The sequence below is a fragment of the Aulonocara sp. 'chitande type north' Nkhata Bay genome, linkage group LG15 (assembly GCF_057382095.1).
Source record: "Aulonocara sp. 'chitande type north' Nkhata Bay isolate Kocher_YH1m ecotype deep benthic linkage group LG15, A_spYH_male_GT1.1, whole genome shotgun sequence".
NCBI lineage: Eukaryota > Metazoa > Chordata > Actinopteri > Cichliformes > Cichlidae > Aulonocara > Aulonocara sp. 'chitande type north' Nkhata Bay.
In genome coordinates, this window is record NC_141358.1 from 41,464,582 (window position 1) to 41,486,910 (window position 22,329).

Sequence of the window (22,329 nt, forward strand, 5' to 3'; positions counted from 1 at the left end):
GCCACCAGCCAAGAAAAATAGAAGCAATAACTTAGTGGCTCCAGCCTACTGATCTTAAGACCCTATAATCCTTCTTGGGTTTCTGTATATGGCTGTTCCTTCTGAATTATCAGTGCTTTATTATCAGTTACTCAGTTTTTGTGCGAGTCTTGACAGTTCTGACAAAATGCTGTCTTCCAGCACACCGAGGAAAGCAAACTCCAGCACATAGGACCATCTATTTTAAGAAATCAGAGCCTTTTGGACATCACACGTGGCCTACGTCCTGGCCTTTGCTGACCTGAAGTCCTATATACTGCATGTAAACTGTATCTTGATGCATGCTCAATCATCCAGCTAAGTAAATCCCCAAAGTTTGATTCTGTTCATTTGGATGTAGCGTTTTCAGTGGGAGAAAAGTTTCGTCACCCATCCAACTCTATCAAGAATACCCAGAGAGGTTCTGGAACTCTGAAAGAAATGATCATCTTGAGTAAAATGGGCTGTGGTTGATAAATTCCATGTGGTGCTAAATTCACCACCTCATCAGGAGGTCCTGATGAGGTCCTGATCAACTTGGTGCATCACTCTCTGCTATTCCAGACTCCCATTGGGTGATACTCTAATGGCCCTGCTAAGTAAGCTGGATCTACAAAGGGACCAGGATGGATGACGCTATTGGAAGGGTGAAATCGGAAGTAACAGCCATTGCAGCCATCCAGTGTTATTCAGAGCAGTCATCCAGAGATTGCTTTTCTTCAGCATGAAGGAGGAAGTCTGCAGCTGTGGAATGGGCTACTGTGTAGGAAGACTGCCAAACCAAACAGCCTTGTTAAAAGAAGGAAGTCAGGGTGCGATATCTCAGTACACGGGTGCCCAGAAAGCACTGCATTTATGATAAATTTGTACTGTTTTGCTGTCTTTTTACTCCAGACATTCTAATGTAACAATGCAGAGAAGATAAAAAGTTCCACTGGAGAAACGCTTCTTTTCAGTCATTATTACTAAGTGACTGTAGGATTTCCTTTTATACACCTCCAGTACTTTTACTTTTGATGCTTTTGATGCTGTGCAAAATAAAGTTCTTATTGGGTAAAATTTAGACTACAGGAAATTTGCAGAAATGTCATTTTCATAAAGAAAATCCCCTAAATTTACTTTAATGAAGGTTTACTTCTATATTTTTTAAAATAAACAACACCAAACAGTCACACGAGGACAGCAAAGCACAGCATATTTGTTTCCCCTTGGTCCACCGGGTGTCACCTCACGTCACATTTTTATAAAAATTGAAAGAAGTCACTGCTTTTATATGAAAAACCCAACATTTCAACTTTATTAACATCAAGATTTTGAAGACATTTTTTCTCTGCTTTTAATAGAAAACAGATCGTTTATACAACAGTTAGGACCCCTACAGCACAACTATGAGAAATGAATCCTTTAAGTGGGCTGCATCATTCAAAAGCCACCTCACTGTATCTTTCAATGAAAAACGCAGAGATGCATCAATGAACAATGATGTTGTTCTCTGAGCCTGCTACACAGTGATAAAAGAGGTGAGTTATCTGTGGTGGCGATCCCGTTTAAATGCATCCTGTCAATGTAAAATCATGTATGCAGATGCAAAGATGAGTGAATATGTGAGATATGACTGTCTTGTACTGTAGGATGTTGAGTCCATATTCAGTGTGCTTTACAACAACTGGGCTGTTTTTGTACAAACACAATGTGGAGAATCTTTGTGAAATGAGTATGAGCGTCAGAAACCAGGCTGCATGTCACAGCAGAGCTTTTTCACATTAGTAACCCCTAATGTTAACGGAGGGCCTATTTAGCTTATTTCTAGAAGCATTTCCCTGTTGTTGTTGTTGCAGTTTTTGAAAAGTTTGTAGTCCAATACAGGAGCATTAAATGATTTACAATAAAAAAAATCCTTATTTATCTCATATCCAGACACCAATAAATGTTTGGCCCACAGGAAATTTTCTATGAGCTGCATTTAGGCTTGGGTGATGTACCCGACTCAGGCTGAGTCTGCCTCCCTAAATTCAGCCACAGGTCCACCTTATTTGGACAAGATGCCAGCTGTTGTTGGACATTTGGGTCATATCTGGCCCACACAACACTCGTTTTAATGTTAAGCCCATCTCATGACTTTTATCCATGTCTGGTCCACACAGGATCTGCCAGTCATAAAACATGTGGCACATTTGTAGCCCCAGACGTATCACGCTGCTTGCCCCTCAGTTGAGCCTCTGTAAGGCTCTTGGCATTTTAAGTTTGCCTCTTCAACAATCCCACAGAGCCACATCAGGCCAGAGAGTGTGTTCTAGTTTCTTGTGGTCATGTGAAAAAGTAGCAGGCTAGAAAGCTGAACTTGGTAACGTGTACTGATTATTATAAAAGTCTATTTTAGCCTAAACTTCAACTTAAATGTCAAAACAAACTCCAATAAGTCTCAAACACAAGTCTCTTGTTAATAGTAATTTTTAACTATGCTGATTTCTGTTGCTGTGCAGAAACACTCTTCCTGTTGTCTTTTGAGCAACATGGCGCCATCACCACTGCTTACATGTCATTTTTTAAGCCATTTTAAAATTTCCAGATATCAGATCAATGCTTATGTGACATTTTTTCTCCCTAAATTTAAAACATCCTTTAAAGCAAATTGAAGTCTACTAACTTTGTGTTATTTGAACATTGCATAAAAATACCAGGCAGTTTAGTGCAAGGTGAAACAGGTTAGTTTGCAGCATTGTGGTGATGTTCACAGTAATGCATGATGTTGACTGTGCAGAGAAGCTGCAGTGGCCACAGTCTGTGCTGGTTTATATCAGAGATAGCAGAAATCAAATGAAATTTAAGGTGATTCACTCACTGAATTTCACCTTTATGCCAGCTTTGTAGTATCTGGGTTCATGTAACATCACCTGATATCGTTTTGAATTCAGTTGTGTAAATCCACAAAGAGCAGCGAGTACTGGCGTCGCAGCAGCAGCACATTTGAGCTGATCACAGCTAAGCAAAGAAAGTCTACCAGAGGTCCTGACTGTGTTTCCCTACACTGCAGTGTGTAACTTGTGCTGTTGGGTTTTTATGGCATTTGCTGACAATAACAGAAATAAAGAGTGAAGTTAATCCTTCAAGGAGAAGCAACAAAACCAATCTGATTAAAATTCATCCCAGAATATTGTCTGTTGTTCATTTTCACGATCCCTTTTTTCGCTTCTATTTCCCCTCATTCCTCCAATGGACAGTTGTGTATGGCTGCTCCTTTCTGAGCCTGGCTCTGTGAGAGGTCTCTTCCTGTTAAAAGGTAGTTTTTTGTCCTCACTGTTACTAATGTTGCTCACAGAGGATCTTCTGATGTTGGGGTTTTATTCTTTTTTTCTCTCCAGGTGTCAGAATTTCATTTTTTACGTGTGGAGCACGAGCTCTGCATTTGACGTCACACTTATTTCACAAAAACACTCATGAACAGGCCATCTGTGTTAGTCTACCTGAGTCCACAACTTTTCCAACTGCTTCATTATTCTTTTGCTGAAAGCCTCCAGATCTCTGAAGACTCTGAGAACATTATTTAATGACAAAAAACTCTGTACATGCTTGCAGTTCTTCAGATGTGATGAGTCTTTGCACATTTATAGCTGTGATGTATTTCATACTGCAGGTCACAAACCTTATTTGCTCAGTTGATCTGTCTAGTAGAGATCATCATTCTCCAAGTTTCCCTCTAAATAAGACCAACCGAATAACGATAAACATTAGAATATCATATCTGTGGTATAAAATAAAAAAATCATTAGCAGCTGTGAATATACGGCGTCCAGTATTAATGACTTGGATCATGTTGAAAATACATGTCCTCTATTAAAAATTAAGAAAAATAAGAGAAGCAAATTAAGAAAAGACCCATTAAGACATATAGTAACCAATGTAAGTGATCACAAAATAAACTCTAATAATGGCTAACAACATAGTCATGATGGATATAAATGAAAGTAGCAGAAAAATAGTTTTTGCTATTTTGAGGAGGCAGAAATTGGGGAGTCGCAGGGATCAGAATGAGGCATGAGTACAGTACGAGTCTTTCAGGGTTGTTTTTTGGGAGGTTTTTGTGTGGGGTCTGTGGCAGAATCATGGCACCAGTCCAGGAGGGGGAGGTCATCACATCGCCTCTCCTCTTTCCATTAATCTCTCCTGATTCCTGCTGTGGTCATCTCCTCATCAGTCCTCTTCAGAGCCTCCTCATCAGCCTGCAGGGGCCAATGGAGCAGAGTGGATGTGGCTCAGAAGAGACACAGATCTCCTCTGAGGGCTTCTTTCTGGGCAGGGTTATGTTGCATAGTGATCAAAGCTTCCCAGGTACTCCAGAGCAGCCCGGTAGCACAGCTGGTACTGATCCTAGAGACACAGAGTAAGTTTTGATCAGCACGTAAGGAGGATTATAGCAGAGACAAAGTTGTACAGTAAAGTGGATTTATTTTCATTAGGAACTTCAGGTTTGCCGCTGCAGTGCAGCAGCAGTTTATAATGTAAATATGTCACAAACATAAATCCTGTTCTGAAGCTTCCGGCTGACCTTCTGTTGTTTTAAAAAATTGCCCCAAATACCCTGTTAATTATCCCGCTACACAACACTTATATGAACCAAGCCAACCAGCGGTGAGGTGAATCGTGATCATAAAAAGATCTGATTTGGATCAAACCAATTCATTGATAAATAGATTATACAATCGATAATCTTGTTTTCAACACGGTACAGTCGTGGTGACTTAAGTTTCATACTCACTAAGCGATGTGACGTTTGTGGTTTTAAACAGTTCCACAGTAACTGTGACCTCCACAAATCAGAGATCACAGACCTTTTACAGGAGCACCTGCCATTGTTTCACAATCCAAGTTTACTTTGGATGGATGCAAAGTAAACTTTATTTAACCTTTATTTAACCAGGAATGTCCCGTTGAGATCAAAGACCTCTTTTTCAAGGGAGTCCAATATTATGGCTCCTAATCAGAATGTGGATGGGATTCTTACTGTTGAGCTCTGTTTCACTCTAAATGGAGCAATTTAAACATCATAATGTATTCACAAACTGAAACCTTAAACTCATTGACAAAGTTTTACTGGGTTGCTTTTGCGTTCAGTGGACTGCCCCCTGCTGGTCATGAGATATAATGCAGGTTTAAGGCAAAGTCACTTTTCATATCTGAAGGCTACATCAGAGACATTATAAGGTGGAGGTGTGGAACTAAAGCGGAACAGAAATCTATGGGAGAACTCTGTAAACTCGGCGGTTGTCCCGCCCTTCCCTAACAGACCCATTCAACAGATAAACCAGTAAACATCTGCGCTGTGCATTATCAGCTGTGCATTGTGGCACAGCTGACAGTTCTGTGTAGTTCTGTGCACTTCGTGATGTCGATCAACATGTTTGTTTATTGCTCTGGCAGGAGGAGCCATAGAGACGTGGATTGTGTCTGCACAGATACTAATGAAGCCACAATGTTGTGTTGCTTTTTGAATTTGTAGCTAGAGATACAGCCAAGATATGTTATTGTTTGGGGAGAATCAAAAAGATGTGTTATATTCTTTTATGTGCTGTTTATGACTGTGCCCTTGTGATGAACGCCCCTGCATCACACTGATACCTCTGTCTGCACCATAGCCGGTCTCTGAGTTCGGAGAGTCTTGACGGTCTGGAAGAGGTCGACCACTCCTTCATACCTCATCCTTTCCAGAACGATGCTCAGAGTAATAAACACACCAGTCCTCCCAACACCAGCACTGGTAAACATACATTAACATTATTACACTGAAATGTATCACTTAAAGCTTCTCGTGTCAGATTTTGACAACCAAACCGATTATACACGGTCAAACATACACACGCTCTTAGTTACCTGCAGTGAACAGTGATGGGTCCATCTTGTCCGAATTGCTCTTTAGTTTTATGCACTTGGCCAATGAAGTCAATGAATCCCTCCCCGGTTTTTGGCACTCCTTGCTCTGGCCAATCCGTGAACTGAAACTGCCTGATGGTCCTCGATTGACCATCCTGGTTAATATGCAGGAAAATGGAAAGAAAAAAGGATAAATGGCTCACACAGAACGATCCCTGCCTCCCCCACCAGCTGGAAAGAGTGTACGAGTGATCTGCAGTCACATTCCTGCTGCTGCTAAAAGAGAACCTACCCGGGCATCAGTGACTTTGAACTCTCGGAGGATGTACTGAGGCATGTTGTACTCGGCCATCGGGTCCACAACAAAGTACTGGTAACGTGCAGAGCGCTCAGCAGGCCAGTACTGATGGCACTTTTCCTGAAAGATGGAGAGAAGATGATCGCGAAATGCATAACTGACTTGGAGTTTTAACACTGAGACCAAAATGCAACGATTAGGCCTCAGATTAGTGTGAAATGGGCAGTGGTTTCTGTTGCTGTCAGGCTGCTTTTGACCACCACGCTTTTTACTCACAGCACAGCAAACAACTCCAGTGTCTGCTGATAAAGGAAATAAAAGCAGTGCGACACTTCAGCACCAGCTTCTTCGAGGACTTTGATAACACAGAGACTGGACAAAGGCTGACGTGGTGGAACAGGAGCATTCAGTTGAAAGCAGGTCATTGCTGAATTATAGCAAAATGTGAGTATCTGCATGTCCTTATGAATCATCAACACGGCTGTTTCTTGTAACATTTAAAAGTATATGACAATGAACTCTATGCATCGATGTTGTAACATACACAGAGCTGGAGAAATCCTGCATGACATGAGGCAGGCTGTAACGTCGAGCTCAGCTACATGCCCGTCAGCTCAGCTGATCTCACAGCTCGTCCATATCAGCTCAGCCCAGAACTATTTAAGCTGCCAGCCGCTTTGCAACCCACCTCCATGAGCAGCCAGAGCAAATCCATGTTGACATATAAAATCACTGCACATAACAGCCTTTTGTTTTACTGTTTATTATAAGACTGCATATTTAATGGACCTGAGAGGTGTGATGATCAAATAATAGATTCATACCTAACTAAAAAGCAAAAACAGACAAAACAAGAAGTTACAATGACAAAAATAAAAAAATTTAATTAACTTAAATTTTACTGAATAAAAACACGTCTTTCTTCATTTAAGTAAAGCACTATATTTTCTGCATATTCAAATTGTATATTCCACTTTTATACGCACTGATCCAACCATCTTTAGAAACCCATTACTGGATGGTATTTAGGAGTATATTGAACTTTTTGTCAAAGACTTTAAATCCTTGACAAACTTTGTCTTTACCAGTAGTTGAAAAATATTTATCGTACAAAATCCCACAGCCAGATGTTTCAAGCAGAGCCTTATGTGTTACGTACAGATCATTATACTCTTTGAAGTGTCATTCTACTTTGTATTAACAGTAAATTCAGTGTATACGAGTTTTATTAAAACCAGATTTGGCAAAATGTAGAAACATTTCATGCTCCTTAAAAAAAAAGAAAGCATTTTTACTCATGTTAAAAATATACATGTGTGTATGCTCTGCCCTCCTTTTCCCTGTGGAGCCTTTATCATCACTTTCATTCCAGATTTCTGCTTGATGTATAGAAACGATTCAGATCTTGCATTGTTTTCAGTGCAACGTGACATAAAAGAAGGTGAAGCTGTTTTGTATTACCCGTCCCATCTCTCGGAGTTTAGTGAGCATCACTACGATGGTGGAGTTGTGCTCCCACAGCATTCTCCAGAAGTCCTCTGTGGTCTCGGCTAACGGGCCCTGGGTGGCCATGTAGGCTTTCTGCTGCCTGCAAATGGAAACAGAGACACAGAGCCTGTGTTTACTCCTCTGGGCTGCAGCAGCTCTGCTGCTATTTGGCTTCAGTTTTCTTCCACTTCAGCTCTGCTTCAGAAAATCACTTTGGGTTTCTTTCTGTAAAGCAAAGTGACAGCAGTTAAATAATCTCACTGTTGCCCACTCATATTATCATGAAATGGACAGAAATCGAAAAGGTTTAGTTTGATCTGTCAAGGCTGCGAGTGAGTTCGTACATGTACAGTCCAATGAAAGCAAAGAAATATCTTTATTCTCATCTTCTTACCTGATTGTGATTCAGTAAAGTAAACCGTGTATGATTTGCTTAGCCAGATAATCACCAGCTGCCCCGAACTAATTTTACCTGCTTTTTCATGTCAGTTAATGATCGACTCAGTGCTCCCAAAGAGATCTGTGATTTGGTTTTAGGAACTTGGGGGTCCGGGTATTTCGGGTGATGACCGACTTTGCCTGGCTGGTTCTGAGACACGTAAGCTGATAAATAATACCTTAGAAAACAAGAACTTGCTCCATTAAAATGTGCAATGGATCAAGTACATCTGCCTAAAATGCTCATTATGAATTACAGTCATGGTTTTTCACAATTCGTGACACTGCAAAAATAAAAGAGTTAATTTAGCTGCGGCTTCACCACATCCGGACAATGACATCCCACAAGTGTTGAACGAACCTCTCAGGTGTTAAATATTTAATTTCACATACCCCTTTAAAGAAAATTTGATGAGTCAGCTGCTTGCTAATGTGTGCGCTGATTTTTAAATAGTTTTGCTTGAACACATAGCCTTTTTAACAGCTCTGTTAAAATGACAGATGCCACCCCAGCTGCTCCGCCGGCTCCAGGCGATCCTCTGCAGCTGGACACCACCAGGGGGCAGTGTTGACGCATATAACAGTGGGCCTAGGTAATTCCCACAGACTTGCATGCCTGGGTGTGTTTCTGTTATCTGTATATATCAGTGCTCTTGTGTGACACTGGTGGTTGGAGGCTTTGTTGTTTTTGGCTACATGTTTGTCCTCCTCTCACAAGCAGTGGAGCTAATATTTCAATACTCCATAATACAACAACCAAAACAAATAGGAACGAACGCTGCTTATTTTGATGCTGTCACTTTACCTGCTGAGCGCTGCTGACTGACTGAAGCATTTAACCAGCAGCAGCTGGTTAAAGCCAGATTGTTGATGAGCACCGAGAACAGTTTGAACCAAATGTTACTAAACTGTAGTAGCCCTAACCCTAACCCTCTAAAACAAAGCTCTGAATATTAGCATATATGCTAATATTCAGAGCTTTGTTTTAGAGACAAGGCTGGAGTTATTCTACCTTTTTTTCTACTGCCAGCAGAAAATCAAAAGCCAACGTGTATCAGCCCGTCTCTAAGAACTCTCTGGATGTTCATGTTAAGCTGATGTCACTTAAGCCTCCTGGGATTGAATACAAAACTTTGGATGCTGCTTAAAATGTAAATAAAAACAGTGTGCAATCATTTGCAAGTTGGAAGCCTGAAAGCTCCACATTTCTATTCTTGGAGTAGAGTGGCTTTGCATGATTTGCAGTTCAAAATAATCCTTATTTACATTGTTATTGTTATCTTGGCTTAGCCCCCCTTTAAGGCAGCTTGTATCTAAATGGCTGACTAAGGCTTTAACAACATGTGGTGCAGCTTTTGTGACTATATTGATCTAAACATATGTATAATATGTCGTGTTACAGGGATGATCTGATATCGTCGTGTTGGTGTTGATCCAGGATCAACATTGCAAGTGACCAATCACATTGTTCTGACGTTATTCTTTGGCGCGCCAAGCCATTCGTGCATTTATGAAGTTCCAGTGTTGCAAGGACAATATCAGTTCTGCTTAGCATTTATTAAAGGGTCAGGGTCCGTTGATCGGCGGACAGAGGCGGTTTCTTGCAGCTTAAGTACAGTTTTTTGTTTTACGGCATTTTTTCCCGAAGTCGCAAAAGTATGACGTCACAACATTCTGATTGGTCCTGGAACAACATTTACTATGTTGATCTGGGAACAACACCAACACGACCACATCAGATCGTGCCATCATACAGAGCCAAGAGCAGAAAGGGTGCAGCAGAATATAGTCCTTATTTAATACACCATTAACCATGAATTATCGCATCCCTGTGCTGTGTGATGGGGCCATCAGCTTGCAGCACTGCTGAGGTATTATTATTACCAGGTTGTTTGGCTATCTGCCTTCAGCTTCTCTGTTTTTGTTTCTTTTCTAAGGTTGAGTATTTCTCATCTTCCTCACACCACAAACAAATGACGGGCTAATCAAGCACAGTAATAATTTGGTCAGCGAAGCATTTGGTAGTGATTTTGGCGCTGTGGGCAGGTGTCGGCTCCTGCTGGACAAAAGAAATTTCCATTTCCATAAAACTTGTCAGAAGATGGAAACATGAAGTGCTCTAAATACCCTGGTACAAGCTGTGTTCACTCTGGACGTGATAAAACACAGTGAAGCAAAAAGCACCAGCAGATGACGTGGCATCCCAAATCACCAAAGAAAAGCAGTAATGCAGTTTCAGTAATGCAGCCTCTGATTCAGGACTGTGATGGTGTAGCACTTTTCTTCAAGACACTTGTGTGTGACAGCTTTTAATGTTCCTCACTCTACTACTTATGAAGCGCTCCCAAATTCTTGACAATCCACAAAAATCGGTGGTCATCTGTCGCTTGGGTTTAATGATTTTTTCATGAATATACTCGCTGCAAACAGCCTTTTGAGCAATGACCTTCTGTGGCTTCCTTTCCTTGCAGAGGGTGTTGATGATCATCACCTGGACAACTTTCAAGTCAGCACACTTCCCTGTGATTGTGTCTGCTGAACTAGACTGACAGATATGTGGTTCATATTATTTGAAAAGCAGCCGAAATATTTCAATAATTTGAGATACTAGACTTTTGAATTTCTTGAGCTACAAGCTATAATCATTAAAAGCCTTTGAAATACCTCAGTTTGTATGTAATCAGTATAGCATATGTCAAGGTTTATCTTTTTGAAATTATGAAAAAATATGAACCAGTTAAAATTCTACATGAAGCAAGAGTTTCAGGCATACTCGCTGACAGAAACGAAAGCCAAATCAATAACCCAGAAAAGTTAATAGAATAGATTTTCCATTAATATTAGACAAATTAAAGCATTTCACAGTTAATAGTGAGAACCACAACAGAGTTCTATCAAAAGTTAATTAAGCAGGAAGCAGATTTCACTGTTGTAACTTTTGACTCATGCAGAGTTAATAACATTGTGGTGTAAGCACTCGCTGCCTTTGTATCTCGCAGCGCAGTAAGTAGGAGAATAACGAATGGTGATACACAAAGACGTCACCGGGCATGTCCACTAATCATCATAATCATGTGCATTCCCCTCACCTTAATCTATCCTAATCCATGCTTCGCTCTTTAAAGGCTGAGCTCAGTGAGGGATGGAGCTCCCGAATCTCACTCCGCTCTTAATTACCGACACAGGAATTAGAGAGGAATTACACGACACCCCTGCCTCTTTCCGTTGCCTCCCTTTGGTGGGGGGTACTCAGGGGACTTCATTAGGTGCTGGGAGCCAAAAACAACATACACCCACCCTGCATGTAAAATGGGAAGTCCTGACTCATTAGCCACTGCTTTCTGTGAAAGTGCGCTAGAAAACTTTCAATAAGTCTTTTCATAAAAGAGCCCGTGATTAACGTGATGTGTGACAATATCGGTGCTAATGTTGTGAGAGACATGTGTACTGTTTATGAAATCACATTGTGACGTGTTGGGCTGAATGTGACTAAGAGTCTGAGGGACACTTTATGCTGCTAGGCTAATGTCAGAGTCACTCTGTTTATCGTGTTTCTGGACAAAGATTGGGGAAGAGATGTTAGAAAATAAACATCATGTTGTATTCAGTTTGGTAACTGTTTACCAAGGCCGTGCATTGAGGGCACTCATCAATAACTTTGGAGTCATTTTCCAGCTGAAATCTATACAAACACAAGTTGTTTTTTGCAGCCGACGACCTGCTGGCCATTTCAAAGAATTTAATATTCATCTGTGCTTATAAGTAGAGCAGCTGCTGCTCCACATCGAAAGGAGCCAGCTGAGGTGGTTCGGGCATCTGGCAAGGATGCCCCCTGGGCGCCTCCTGGGCGAGGTGTTCCAGGCATGTCCCACCGGGAGGAGGCCCCGGGGCAGACCCAGGACACGCTGGAGAGATTATATCTCTCGGCTGGCCTGGGAACGCCTTGGTATTCCCCCGGACAAGCTGGAGGAGGTGGCTGGGGAGAGGGAGGTCTGGACCTCTTTGCTTAGGCTGCTACCCCCGCGACCCGACCTCGGATAAGCGGATGAAGATGGATGGATGGACTGTGCTTATAAATAAACAGCACTGTCTAAACATGCTTTCTACACCTGAAGTAAGGGGAGGTGACGGACTGTGATAGTGCTCAGTGATGCATCTCGCAGCTGTAAGCTTACTGTAAACAGAAGACAATGTTAGCAGACTGAGAATCATCACTCGCCGTCATAACTTTCAGAATAAAATCTGAGCAACAACATGAAAGTTTGTGAGTTGAATTTTAGCCCAAAGCTCAAGTGACCAACTTTGTATATCCTGAACCATATCATCATGCGATCATACGAGTTCTGGCTAAAGCTGTGGAGACGATCATGACTCGTGTTGTCACATGATCTTTTGGGCATCGTGCTACATCGTAGAGCTCCAAATGCAGACTACAGGAATAAGTAATATGAAGCATATAGACTGCATGTTCTTCAAATCAGCGTTACTTTGAATCTCAAATTCATGCATGTCTCTACTTTACTATGTTTTATTGCAATGTCAGTGTTTCCTTGATCCAAGAAGACAATAAAATAAACTTAACCTAAACTGTTTTCATTATGTTTTTGCACATAAATGTTGATAGAAATAAGAAAAGGACTGATCAGATTTCTGGCCTTCATACTGAGCTATGATCACACAGGCATTAAGCTGAGTGTCTCCTCAGTTCATTTCCCTTCTATAAAGGTAGAAAACCCTCAAGATTTCTTCATGTCCAAAGACAGAACATGGACACAGACGGCAGTCGCGTCGTGGACCTGTTGGTGTAATCAGTTCATTTCTCTGACATGTCACTGATCTCAAACAGCCTATCCATTCACATGAGGTGGAAAAAGTGGGAGAATGAACAGGCCTGTCAAGAAAACCAATTTGTTTTGACAACTGACACAACAAAGGGATGTGAGGCGGTGAAACACCGGACTCCATGTCAGCCTGTAATTTAATGCTGTCAGCTGCCACAGAGAAGGTCCAACCCCCGGCTCATTAGAGGTGCAGCAGCTGAGCAGAAATGCGCCGCACTACTCATTTCTGTGAAGTGATTTCTGTGGGCTCACCTGTACCCGTCGATGAAGCTGGCATTGATGTAGTCAGAGCCCTCCACCCCTCTGATCGGCTGCAGGCAGACGCGAGTAGACTCGAAAGGCATGATGTTCACCAGGCGGTTCTTGAATTTGTTGCACGGCAGGTTGGCACTGATGAATCTTGAGGTATGTGCTTTAGAGTTGGCCAGTTTCTGCAGAGACAGAAGAAAGGACAGGTGATTGCAGCTACACGGCAGCATCCACTGTCTATCATCTGCCTCTGGTCTTTATAGTGCTAATCCAGTGTGGCGCGTGAGCAAGGTTGTTAAAGGGCACGAGGAGCTAACGTTCGTACTGATGCACGAGAATGATGCACTTTGAGACGATCCTTTTTTTCTCTGACTTCAAATGAATGTCGGATACTGTTGTGTGTTGAAGCTCATCCTGAAGATGCTGAAAAGTCAAAACAAATCCTGAAACATTTAGTGTGAGCCGACAGGCCTGTGACAATGCAGATCAAACCAGAGAAATAAGATGTTTGGATGCAAACCTAGCTGCGTGAATGATTTCATTCTCAAATTTTTCTTTTCAGTTTCGGTGGGGAGGAGGTGTTTCTTTACTGACAGGCACCAACTTGAGACCTCTGCACTGCAAGTGCAAGTGCAGTGAACTGAGGATCAAAACCTAATCATGCTCTGTTTAGATTTACAGCCACCCTGCTTGCATTAAAAAGCAGCATAATACTGAATGCTGGGCATTCCCCCTGCTGCAGGACAGAAGCTGCTTAAGCCACTACACTTTTGCTAAAGCAGTTGAAGACAGTGGATTGCTGCAGATCATCCCGTATAAAACTATCTAACCTGGGATGACCTTATCTCCCGGTTTTCCTGGCTCTTGCTCTCCCTCTGCAGCTCCCTCTACTCCAGCCTCATCAGGAGCTCAGAAGTTAAGCTTTAACAACGTCTCCTCTGAGAAGAAGGAAAATCTTCCTTCTGCCTTTGCTTGCACTTGAGTATTACATTTACATGAATTTGGAGAGACTGTACAAACCAGGCCATGATAGCTATACTTTTACTGACTGCAATGTTGTAGTAACTGATTCTGACTTTATGATTTAAAATCTACCTAAAGTAGGCTGGATGGATATGAGTCTTACAGATCCCCGTATTCCAAGGGACTCCAATTTAAATAAACAAAAAATGCTTTTACCCTCATGGCATGGTTGTGTCAATGATCCATCCACCCATCCCCAAAACCTGTTTAATATTTTTCTCTAGATGCATTAAAGTGTTTACATGTAGTGAATCTGACTCTGAGACTACTACTAGCACTGCAGTCATTTAAAGCTCATTTCTTTTATTCTTAATTTGCACTGAAACATGGTAACACACAGTGTGTGTACTGTACATTGTTATGGAATGACCTCTAGTTTACTAGCGGACAGAAATGCAGTGAGTTTGCACAACAGAGTGAAAAATCCCAACAGAAGGCGTTTGGGTTGGACTCCTATCACCTTCTCCTCAGTGATGATCCTGAAAAGCCTGTAAGAAACTAAAGGTGCAGCTGCTCTCTCATCTTTTTCCATGACTTAAAGTGTCTGTCATTGAATCCAAGCACAGTCGAGGCAGTTACTGTATGCGTTTAAAGTGCTTCCTTAAATATACTGAGTGCCCAAAGCCGTACAATCGTAAAGTCCAGATCTGCTCACCTTAAACTCCAGTTCCATAGCTGTCACCGCCTCTCCAGCGGCCACCTGGGTGAGCTTCTGGATGTGGGCGTACAGGTTGCGGGCAGGGACTTCTGTGTTGCCACAGACTGCAGCTTCCAGCAGGGCCTCGTGGACGAATATGTACTGATCCTCTGTCTGCACCATGTAGTTCCTTTGAGCTCGCATGCACGTCACATGACCGTATATGTCCACCGACTTCTCGTGTTTCATCCTCTCCAACATGGCGTCAATCACAATAAAGCAGCCCGTCCGGCCCACACCGGCACTGATGGGAGCACAGAGAGGAAACACAGGCGTCAGACCAGAGATCCCTGAGCGCTTTACATCTTTCCCCTGACCACTGTAACATTTCCACGGGCCGGGAACAGCATCGAAATCCTCATGAATACCAGTCCAAACCAGTTACAAATGGGTCCTCGTCCCTCCATAAAGATTCACTGAGAGACGAGGCTGGCCTTTAACATTATGGAGGCAAGGAGGGGCTCATTGATTCCACTTTTATGTCATTGGTTGATCAGGGTGATTTCGTTTATATGCCTGCTTGCTCACAACGCTTACACGTTCTGGATTTGTCTGTCATGGTGCACAGAGATTCACGATGCACCTTAGAGTCTCTACACCTCATTGAATATTGCTCGGCTTGGATAGGCTGCTTTGTCCTTCTGGAGACACAAGCATCAGTAAAATCTTCTTTTACAAGGCCGTTCTTGGTCTTTCTTATTGACCTACACATGAAGGAAATTATAGATGGTTATTGTCTTTGGTTCAAAGACTTATTCGTGGCACCTGCACTTAAAGCTCACATTAAATTATAAAAAAGGCCATTTTAACTGATCTGGAGGCAGATCGTTAAAGTTGCCTAAACTAGTTATTCTGACACAGATCAGCTACGTTTCCTCAGTTTTGAGCTTTACGATCATGCACTTTTTACCTGTTTCTTGTCTTTTGCCGTGTTCATAATTCGTTTATGATACCACTGCTGAGCTTGGCCAGGACACTCTTGTAAAAGAGATTTTTAATTTTAACAGTAAAAAGGTAAATAAATGATGATATAAATTTAAAAACTGTGAGTTAATGGAGCTAACAAACTGCAGTCCGATATGGAAACTTGTTTTATTCTATTGTGTGGCAGAAGTAAAGCGATTACTCTACAACCTTGATTTTAGTGAATGGACCAAACTGCTGTGAGCCATTTGAAGAACAGTCCATATCCAAAAATGTATTGTTTTGAACATATAAACAGGACAAGAGCTTTCAGAGTATATCATTGTATTATTTGCCATTATTTGGTTCCATCTACAATGTTGTGCTGTGGACGACGAGGCCCACAGATTGCACCGTGAGCACTGCAGGATGTCAGGGTTACAGGATGACTGTGGGTTTTAAAGTGCAGCTCAGGACCTCTGCATACGTGCTCATGTACTTATTGTGTTATAAATAAAAATACCTGCAGTTTATATCTAACATCCCCTTATGGGAATATATGAATTCTGGATTTGTGCTGCAGAATTGGAAATGGAAAAGCCAGATACGGTTCTCTGACTTTATGGAAATGTAATATCTGTTCCATAAGGAAGAAATATATTTGCTTTTTGTGTCTAAATTTGTACAGTATAAGCAGACCAGTCATTTGAGATGCAGAAAAAAGAAGAAAAATCTATTTCCTGCTCGCCTTAGAACAGTTTCCATCCTTAATGTTAATAAATGGGTATTTTTTTTAATCACTGTTATTTAATTATAAATTGTTAGTTAACAAAATTAACAAACATAATAAAGTGTAGTAGTTATTAACTTGTTTGTAGAACATTATTGTATCTGATTATTAAAATGATAAAAAAGCAGTTTCTGTATTTTTTAATTTTATTGACTGTTAAATACAAAATAATGAAAGTTCCTGAACAGTTAATATAAGGTGAGAGTGCAAAATGAAACCATACATTTTAAGATTGTACCTTTTATGTTGTAACTGGTGTTTTATGCAGGTTGATAAAAAACGGAGGAAACAAACATCCAAAAGCTGCCGCGGCACATGGGAGTCCCTGACGACAGCTATATGTCACTTCCTGTTTCTACACGACCTTCAGCAGTGTCCGTTTTGAATTTTAAGCTGACTTTGAAAGGACGGCAGAGGAGAATGAAATCACGAGGGAACAGTTCGTTCATGCGTTCAGCATGTCGTGACATTAAAACGAACCTTCGCTGAGAGCAGACTAATGAAGAAGAAAGAGTTCTGCTGGCCAAGAGCCGCATAAAAGCGGAAACATTTCCAGGACAAAGAAAAGCGTATAAACGATATTATTATTTTTTCCTCCCAATGCAGCAGATGGCCCCGCCCCTCCCTGACGCCGGTCCTGCCGCAGGCTTCTTCCTGTGAAACGGGAGTTTCTCCTTCCCACTGTTGCCAAGTGCTTGCTCACAGGGAATCATCTGCTTGTCAGGCTTTTCTCTGCATTATTGTCACATGAAGCACCTTTAGGCAGCCGTTGTTCTGCTTTGGTGCCATATAAATCTGGTGGAGAAGTATAGATGTTAGAGTCTGTGTGTTTTTGTAGCACTTGGTAAAGTGTAAAGCTAAAATATGTCCAAAACATTGCATAAATCTGTTGGTATTTGTGTTATTCAACTATATGTTTGGATTTTTGGCTGCTACATGTTTTTCCACCAGTAGGGGGCAGTCACGAAAAAAGAAAAAACTATGTTCGAAAAAGGAAAAGAAGAAGAGTGTATTTTTGGGCTCTGTATGTGAAAGCCACGGTTCTGAAGTACCCAAATAAACTCGGTTCTGCTGTTTACACCAAGTTGTCCTGGAGTGGTGTAACATTTTGGAGGTCCCACCGAGATAGTTTTTGGGACTACTTCACACAGAGGAACACAGTAAAGGAGCGTGACAGAGCAAAGGAGCTAATGCTAACGGATTGCGACAGTCTAGCTAATGCCACGGAAACTGTGTTTTCTCCGGTCGGATACACTGAGAGAGTTTTACTCGTCTTAGTTATCTTTCAAGCATGTCTGTGAACCGTGAAGATTTTTTGTTGGAATTGGAGCAGAAGTTATGTGGACTTTCTTTGGAAGAACTGCTCAGAGTATGTGAACTATGTAATATTACAGAAAAGGGCAGCAAAGAAATACAAAGCAAATCTCGCAGAGCTCTCGTTAAGCTTATTAGCCAGTTTTGTGAACGAGAAGAGCTTTTACAGCGAGAGGATGAAGGCATGCCGGTGCTTCTGGAGCTAAATGATGTGCTGGTTTTGCTGGTGGAGGCGCGGTCAGCGGCTGTCGGCGCAGGAGCGGTGGTCCGGTCTTCATCTTCAGACAGAGCGGAGATGACGGTGGAGGCTGTGCACGAGGAGCAACTGGCAGCGGCGCGGGCACCTCCGGAGCAGCGGACAGGGCCGATGACATCGCTAGAGCATCAGGCGGCTCAAGGGACATCAGCGGAGCAGCAGGTGGCCATGAGGACGTCGCTGGACGGCGAAACACAGCGCAAGGGGAGAGACTGTATTGGCAACAGCTGCTGTAATGTTTCATCAGGTGGATTCAGAAAAGACTTCAGGATAAGTGGACATGTGGGTGAGTCTACAGCTAAAGACACGCTGAGTTTCAGTAGCTTAGAGCACCAGATGGAAAGCGGCTTAAAAACGGGCTACTCTGAAGCTGAGATTGTGGAGGCTGTCATACGTGCCATCAGTCCTGGGTTAAAACTAAGGAGCTATTTGGAAGGGAAAGAAGATCTCACATTGACCAGCCTGAGACAAGTTCTAAAAGCCCATTATGCAGAAACGGATGCAACAGTACTGTACCAGCAATTAACCAAAGCTACACAGGGGGCAAATGAAACACCACTTGAGTTCCTGATTAGAGTGCTGGATTTGCGTCAAAAAATCCTTTTCGCATCTGAGCGCACCCAGTCTAGCCTAAAGTATAACAAAGAACTTGTTCAAAGTCAATGTTTTCAGTCCATTAGAACGGGTCTTCTAAATGACAATGTCAGAGCAGAAATGAGAGCATATTTGCAGGATGAAAACTGTAGCGATGAACTCTTATTAATGAAAATGCAAACAGCCCAGTACAATGAAAGCGAGAGAGCGTTAAAGGCAAAAGCCCACAGGTCATTTAGAACAGGACTAAATGTAGTTGAGCAGAATGTAGCGCTTACTGATCCCCGCACAAGCCAGCCTGACACAAAACCGGCTAAAACCCTCAAAGATAACTCCTTATTTGCAAAAATTGAGGAAAGTAACTCAGCAATTAGGGAACTCACAGGACAGGTAGCTTCACTAGTGCAAACTGTCCAACGAGATAGAAGTGGTGATGGTGGTAGACAAGTCAGGGCGTACAGAAAGGCAGCTCAGAGACCAAAAAGGCGATGCTCTGCATGTCAACAAGAAAACAGGGACTGTGACCATTGTTTCAAATGTGGCAGTGACTCTCACTGGGCAAAGGGATGTAAAGTAAGGGGAGCTCAGAAGCAGGAAAACTGGGCGGGGCTGTGACTGCGGGACAAGCCACAGCTTTACCACCAATGTCCCAATGTGATAACATTCCCAAGGCCCAAAGCTTATCCCTAGCATCACCAACTGACTCAGGAAATCCTAAAATTAGGAACCAACCCCCAAACGTGTTAAATTTAAGTACCAAAAAAAGAAAAGTAGCACAGCTCGTGGGCAGAAAGTGTCTAGTATGGTGTAGAATGAATAACTGCAAAACACAGGCACTGTGGGACACGGGAGCCCAAGTTTCAATAATGAGTGCATGCTGGAAATCAGACAATTTACCTCACTTAGAAGTTCACCCCATCAGCGATTTACTAAGTAAGGATGAACTTTTAGACTTGAGAGCTGTAAATGGATCTGAAGTCCCTTTCCAGGGTTGGGTAGAAGTTAGCCTTAGCCTTTGTGATTCGAGAGGAAAAGCTGTAGCTCAGAATGAGGTTCGGGTTCCAATCCTAGTAAGTCAGGATGTGATGCAAAAACCAATAATAGGGTTTAATGCTATTGAGGAACTGATAAAAAAAGACACTACTCAGTCCAGTGAAAGCTTGTCTTTACTCAGAAACTCTCTAAGAGTAGGATCAAGCAAAGCAGAAGCACTGTTGAACCTTATCCACACCACCAGTAGCGAGATAGTTACTTATCCTATCAGATCAGGACGCAAAGCTATTGTCGTACCGAGTGGACAAATGTACGGCGTTAGTTGTTCCATCAAAACAGACCTAAAGGTAAAAAGTGAAATGCTTTTTGAGCCAGATGAAAACTTGTCTTTAGATGAGGGTCTGAAATCTAACTGCCAGTTGCTGTCTATATCAGGCAGTACCCGCAAAGTCAATATCTATGTTACTAATGCTACCAAACATGACATTGTGCTGCCACCTAAAACCCTTCTAGGTAACATAGAGAGGGTAACACATAGTTATCCTGTAAATCTCAAAGAAGCTCAGATGGGCTCGATTGTAGAAAAAGACAATCAGAACCCACCTAGCTCAGCAGAAGAGCCTTGGGAACCACCTGTCAATTTGGGCCACCTTAATACAGAACAACAGGCAGTTGTCTTGGAAATGTTAAGGGAGGAGTCAGGCGCATTTGCTAAACACAAAGAGGAAGTTGGTTACATAAAAAATTTAAAAATGGATATCAAACTCACTGATCAGATTCCTGTAGCCAAATCCTATAATGCGGTCCCACGTGCTCTCTATGATGAAGTAAAAAGTCACATTCAGGACTTGTTAAAAAAAGACTTTATTCACAAATCAACCTCACCATATGCCTCTCCAATAGTGTGTGTGAGGAGGCGGGATGGAGGCCTGAGACTGTGTGTTGATTATAGGGGCCTCAATAAAAAGACCATTCCAGACAGACACCCTATTCCACGAATACAGGAAATCCTTGATGGACTTGGCGGCAATAGGTGGTTTAGTGTGCTTGACCAAGGCAAAGCGTACTATCAAGGTGAAATCAGCGAAGACTCAAAAAAATATACCGCCTTCACAACACCCTGGGGGCTGTATGAATGGAATAGAATCCCATTTGGACTCACCAATGCACCTGCAGCTTTCCAGCGGAGCATGGAGGAAAGTTTGGAAGGCTTGAGGGACAAAATATGCACTCCATATTTAGATGATGTTTTGGTGTACAGTCAAACATTTGAACAGCATATTGAAGATTTGAGATCAGTTCTCAAACGTCAGCGGGCTTGGGGAGTAAAACTAAGACCTGATAAATGTGACTTGTTTAAAAATGAGGTCCGCTATGTGGGCAAAATCATTTCAGCAGACGGCTACAAAATGGATGACAAAGAGGTACAAGCAGTACGAGCTTTGAAGGACAACCCACCAACAAACATTAAAGAGCTGAGAAAGCTTTTAGGATTTTTAGGATACTACCGAAGCTATGTACAAGATTTTTCAAGACATGCAAAGTGCCTATATGATTTACTCTCAGTTGACCACACCCAAACACCAGCGCGGTCAGCCAAGGCGGGGCATGCTGCACCCACCCAAAAAATCATATGGAGTGACAGCCACCAAAAAGCACTAGACTATTTGGTGGATGTTTTGACTAATCCACCTGTGATGGCTTATCCTAAGTTTGAGGAACCCTTCATTCTGCACATCGATGCTTCAGAAGAAGGCCTTGGTGCAGTTTTGTATCAGAGGCAGGACAGTAAATTAAGAGTCATTGGATATGGGTCAAGAACATTAACACAAGCTGAGAGGAACTACAGGTGACACTCAGGGAAACTTGAGTTTTTGGCACTAAAATGGGCTGTGACTGAGCGCTTTAGAGACTATTTGTTCTATGCTCCCTCAGTGACAGTGTACAGTGATAACAACCCTTTAACCTATGTTTTAGGCACAGCTAAACTGAATGCAACAGGGCACAGATGGGTTTCCGAGCTGGCTGATTTTAACATAACACTGAAATACCGACCCGGAAAAAGTAACGTTGATGCAGACTTTTTGTCCAGAACACCTTCTAGTATGGATTCATACATGTCAGAATGTACTGAGCTGTGTTCGCCTGAAGTGTTAAGCGCAGTACTGAATGCCATTGAAACACAGGAAGACAAACAACTGGATTGGATATCAGCCATAACATGCAATCCAGAAGTAAACAAAATACTTACAGAAAATCTGCCAGATGTGAGGATCACAACGCAGGAGCTATTGCAAGCTCAAAAGCAGGACCCTGCCATAGCTTATGTTCTTAACTTAAAGAGTACTGGTGCGAGTCTTGACAAGACATCAGCGCTCAAAACCCCTACAGGAAAACAGCTACTACACGAGTGGAAAAAGCTGTTTATCTCAGATGACGGGTTGCTGATACGAAAGACTGTGACTTACACTCAGATTGTGATTCCGGAATCGCACAAAGAACTGGTGTACAAACACCTTCACTGCGAAATGGGTCACTTGGGGGTGGACCGTGTGATGA

The 22,329-nt window shown here is 42.2% G+C and overlaps 1 protein-coding gene across 7 annotated transcripts in view; it reads right to left on the reverse strand.

The window, feature by feature from the left end:
- Positions 1-1,304: 1,304 nt before the first annotated feature.
- Positions 1,305-22,329, reverse strand: part of ptprfa (protein tyrosine phosphatase receptor type Fa) — a 353,347-nt gene continuing 332,322 nt past the window's right edge. For all 7 annotated transcript variants that reach the window (XM_086263516.1, XM_086263515.1, XM_086263514.1 and 4 more), the window contains 7 exons: positions 14,879-15,164; positions 13,204-13,382; positions 7,646-7,772; positions 6,179-6,304; positions 5,887-6,041; positions 5,635-5,770; positions 1,305-4,386 (listed from right to left, as the gene is read on the reverse strand). In XM_086263516.1, the coding sequence (XP_086119642.1) occupies positions 4,318-4,386; positions 5,635-5,770; positions 5,887-6,041; positions 6,179-6,304; positions 7,646-7,772; positions 13,204-13,382; positions 14,879-15,164 (1,078 nt within the window). In that variant the 3' untranslated portion in view covers positions 1,305-4,317. The remainder of the gene's footprint in view (positions 4,387-5,634; positions 5,771-5,886; positions 6,042-6,178; positions 6,305-7,645; positions 7,773-13,203; positions 13,383-14,878; positions 15,165-22,329) is intronic.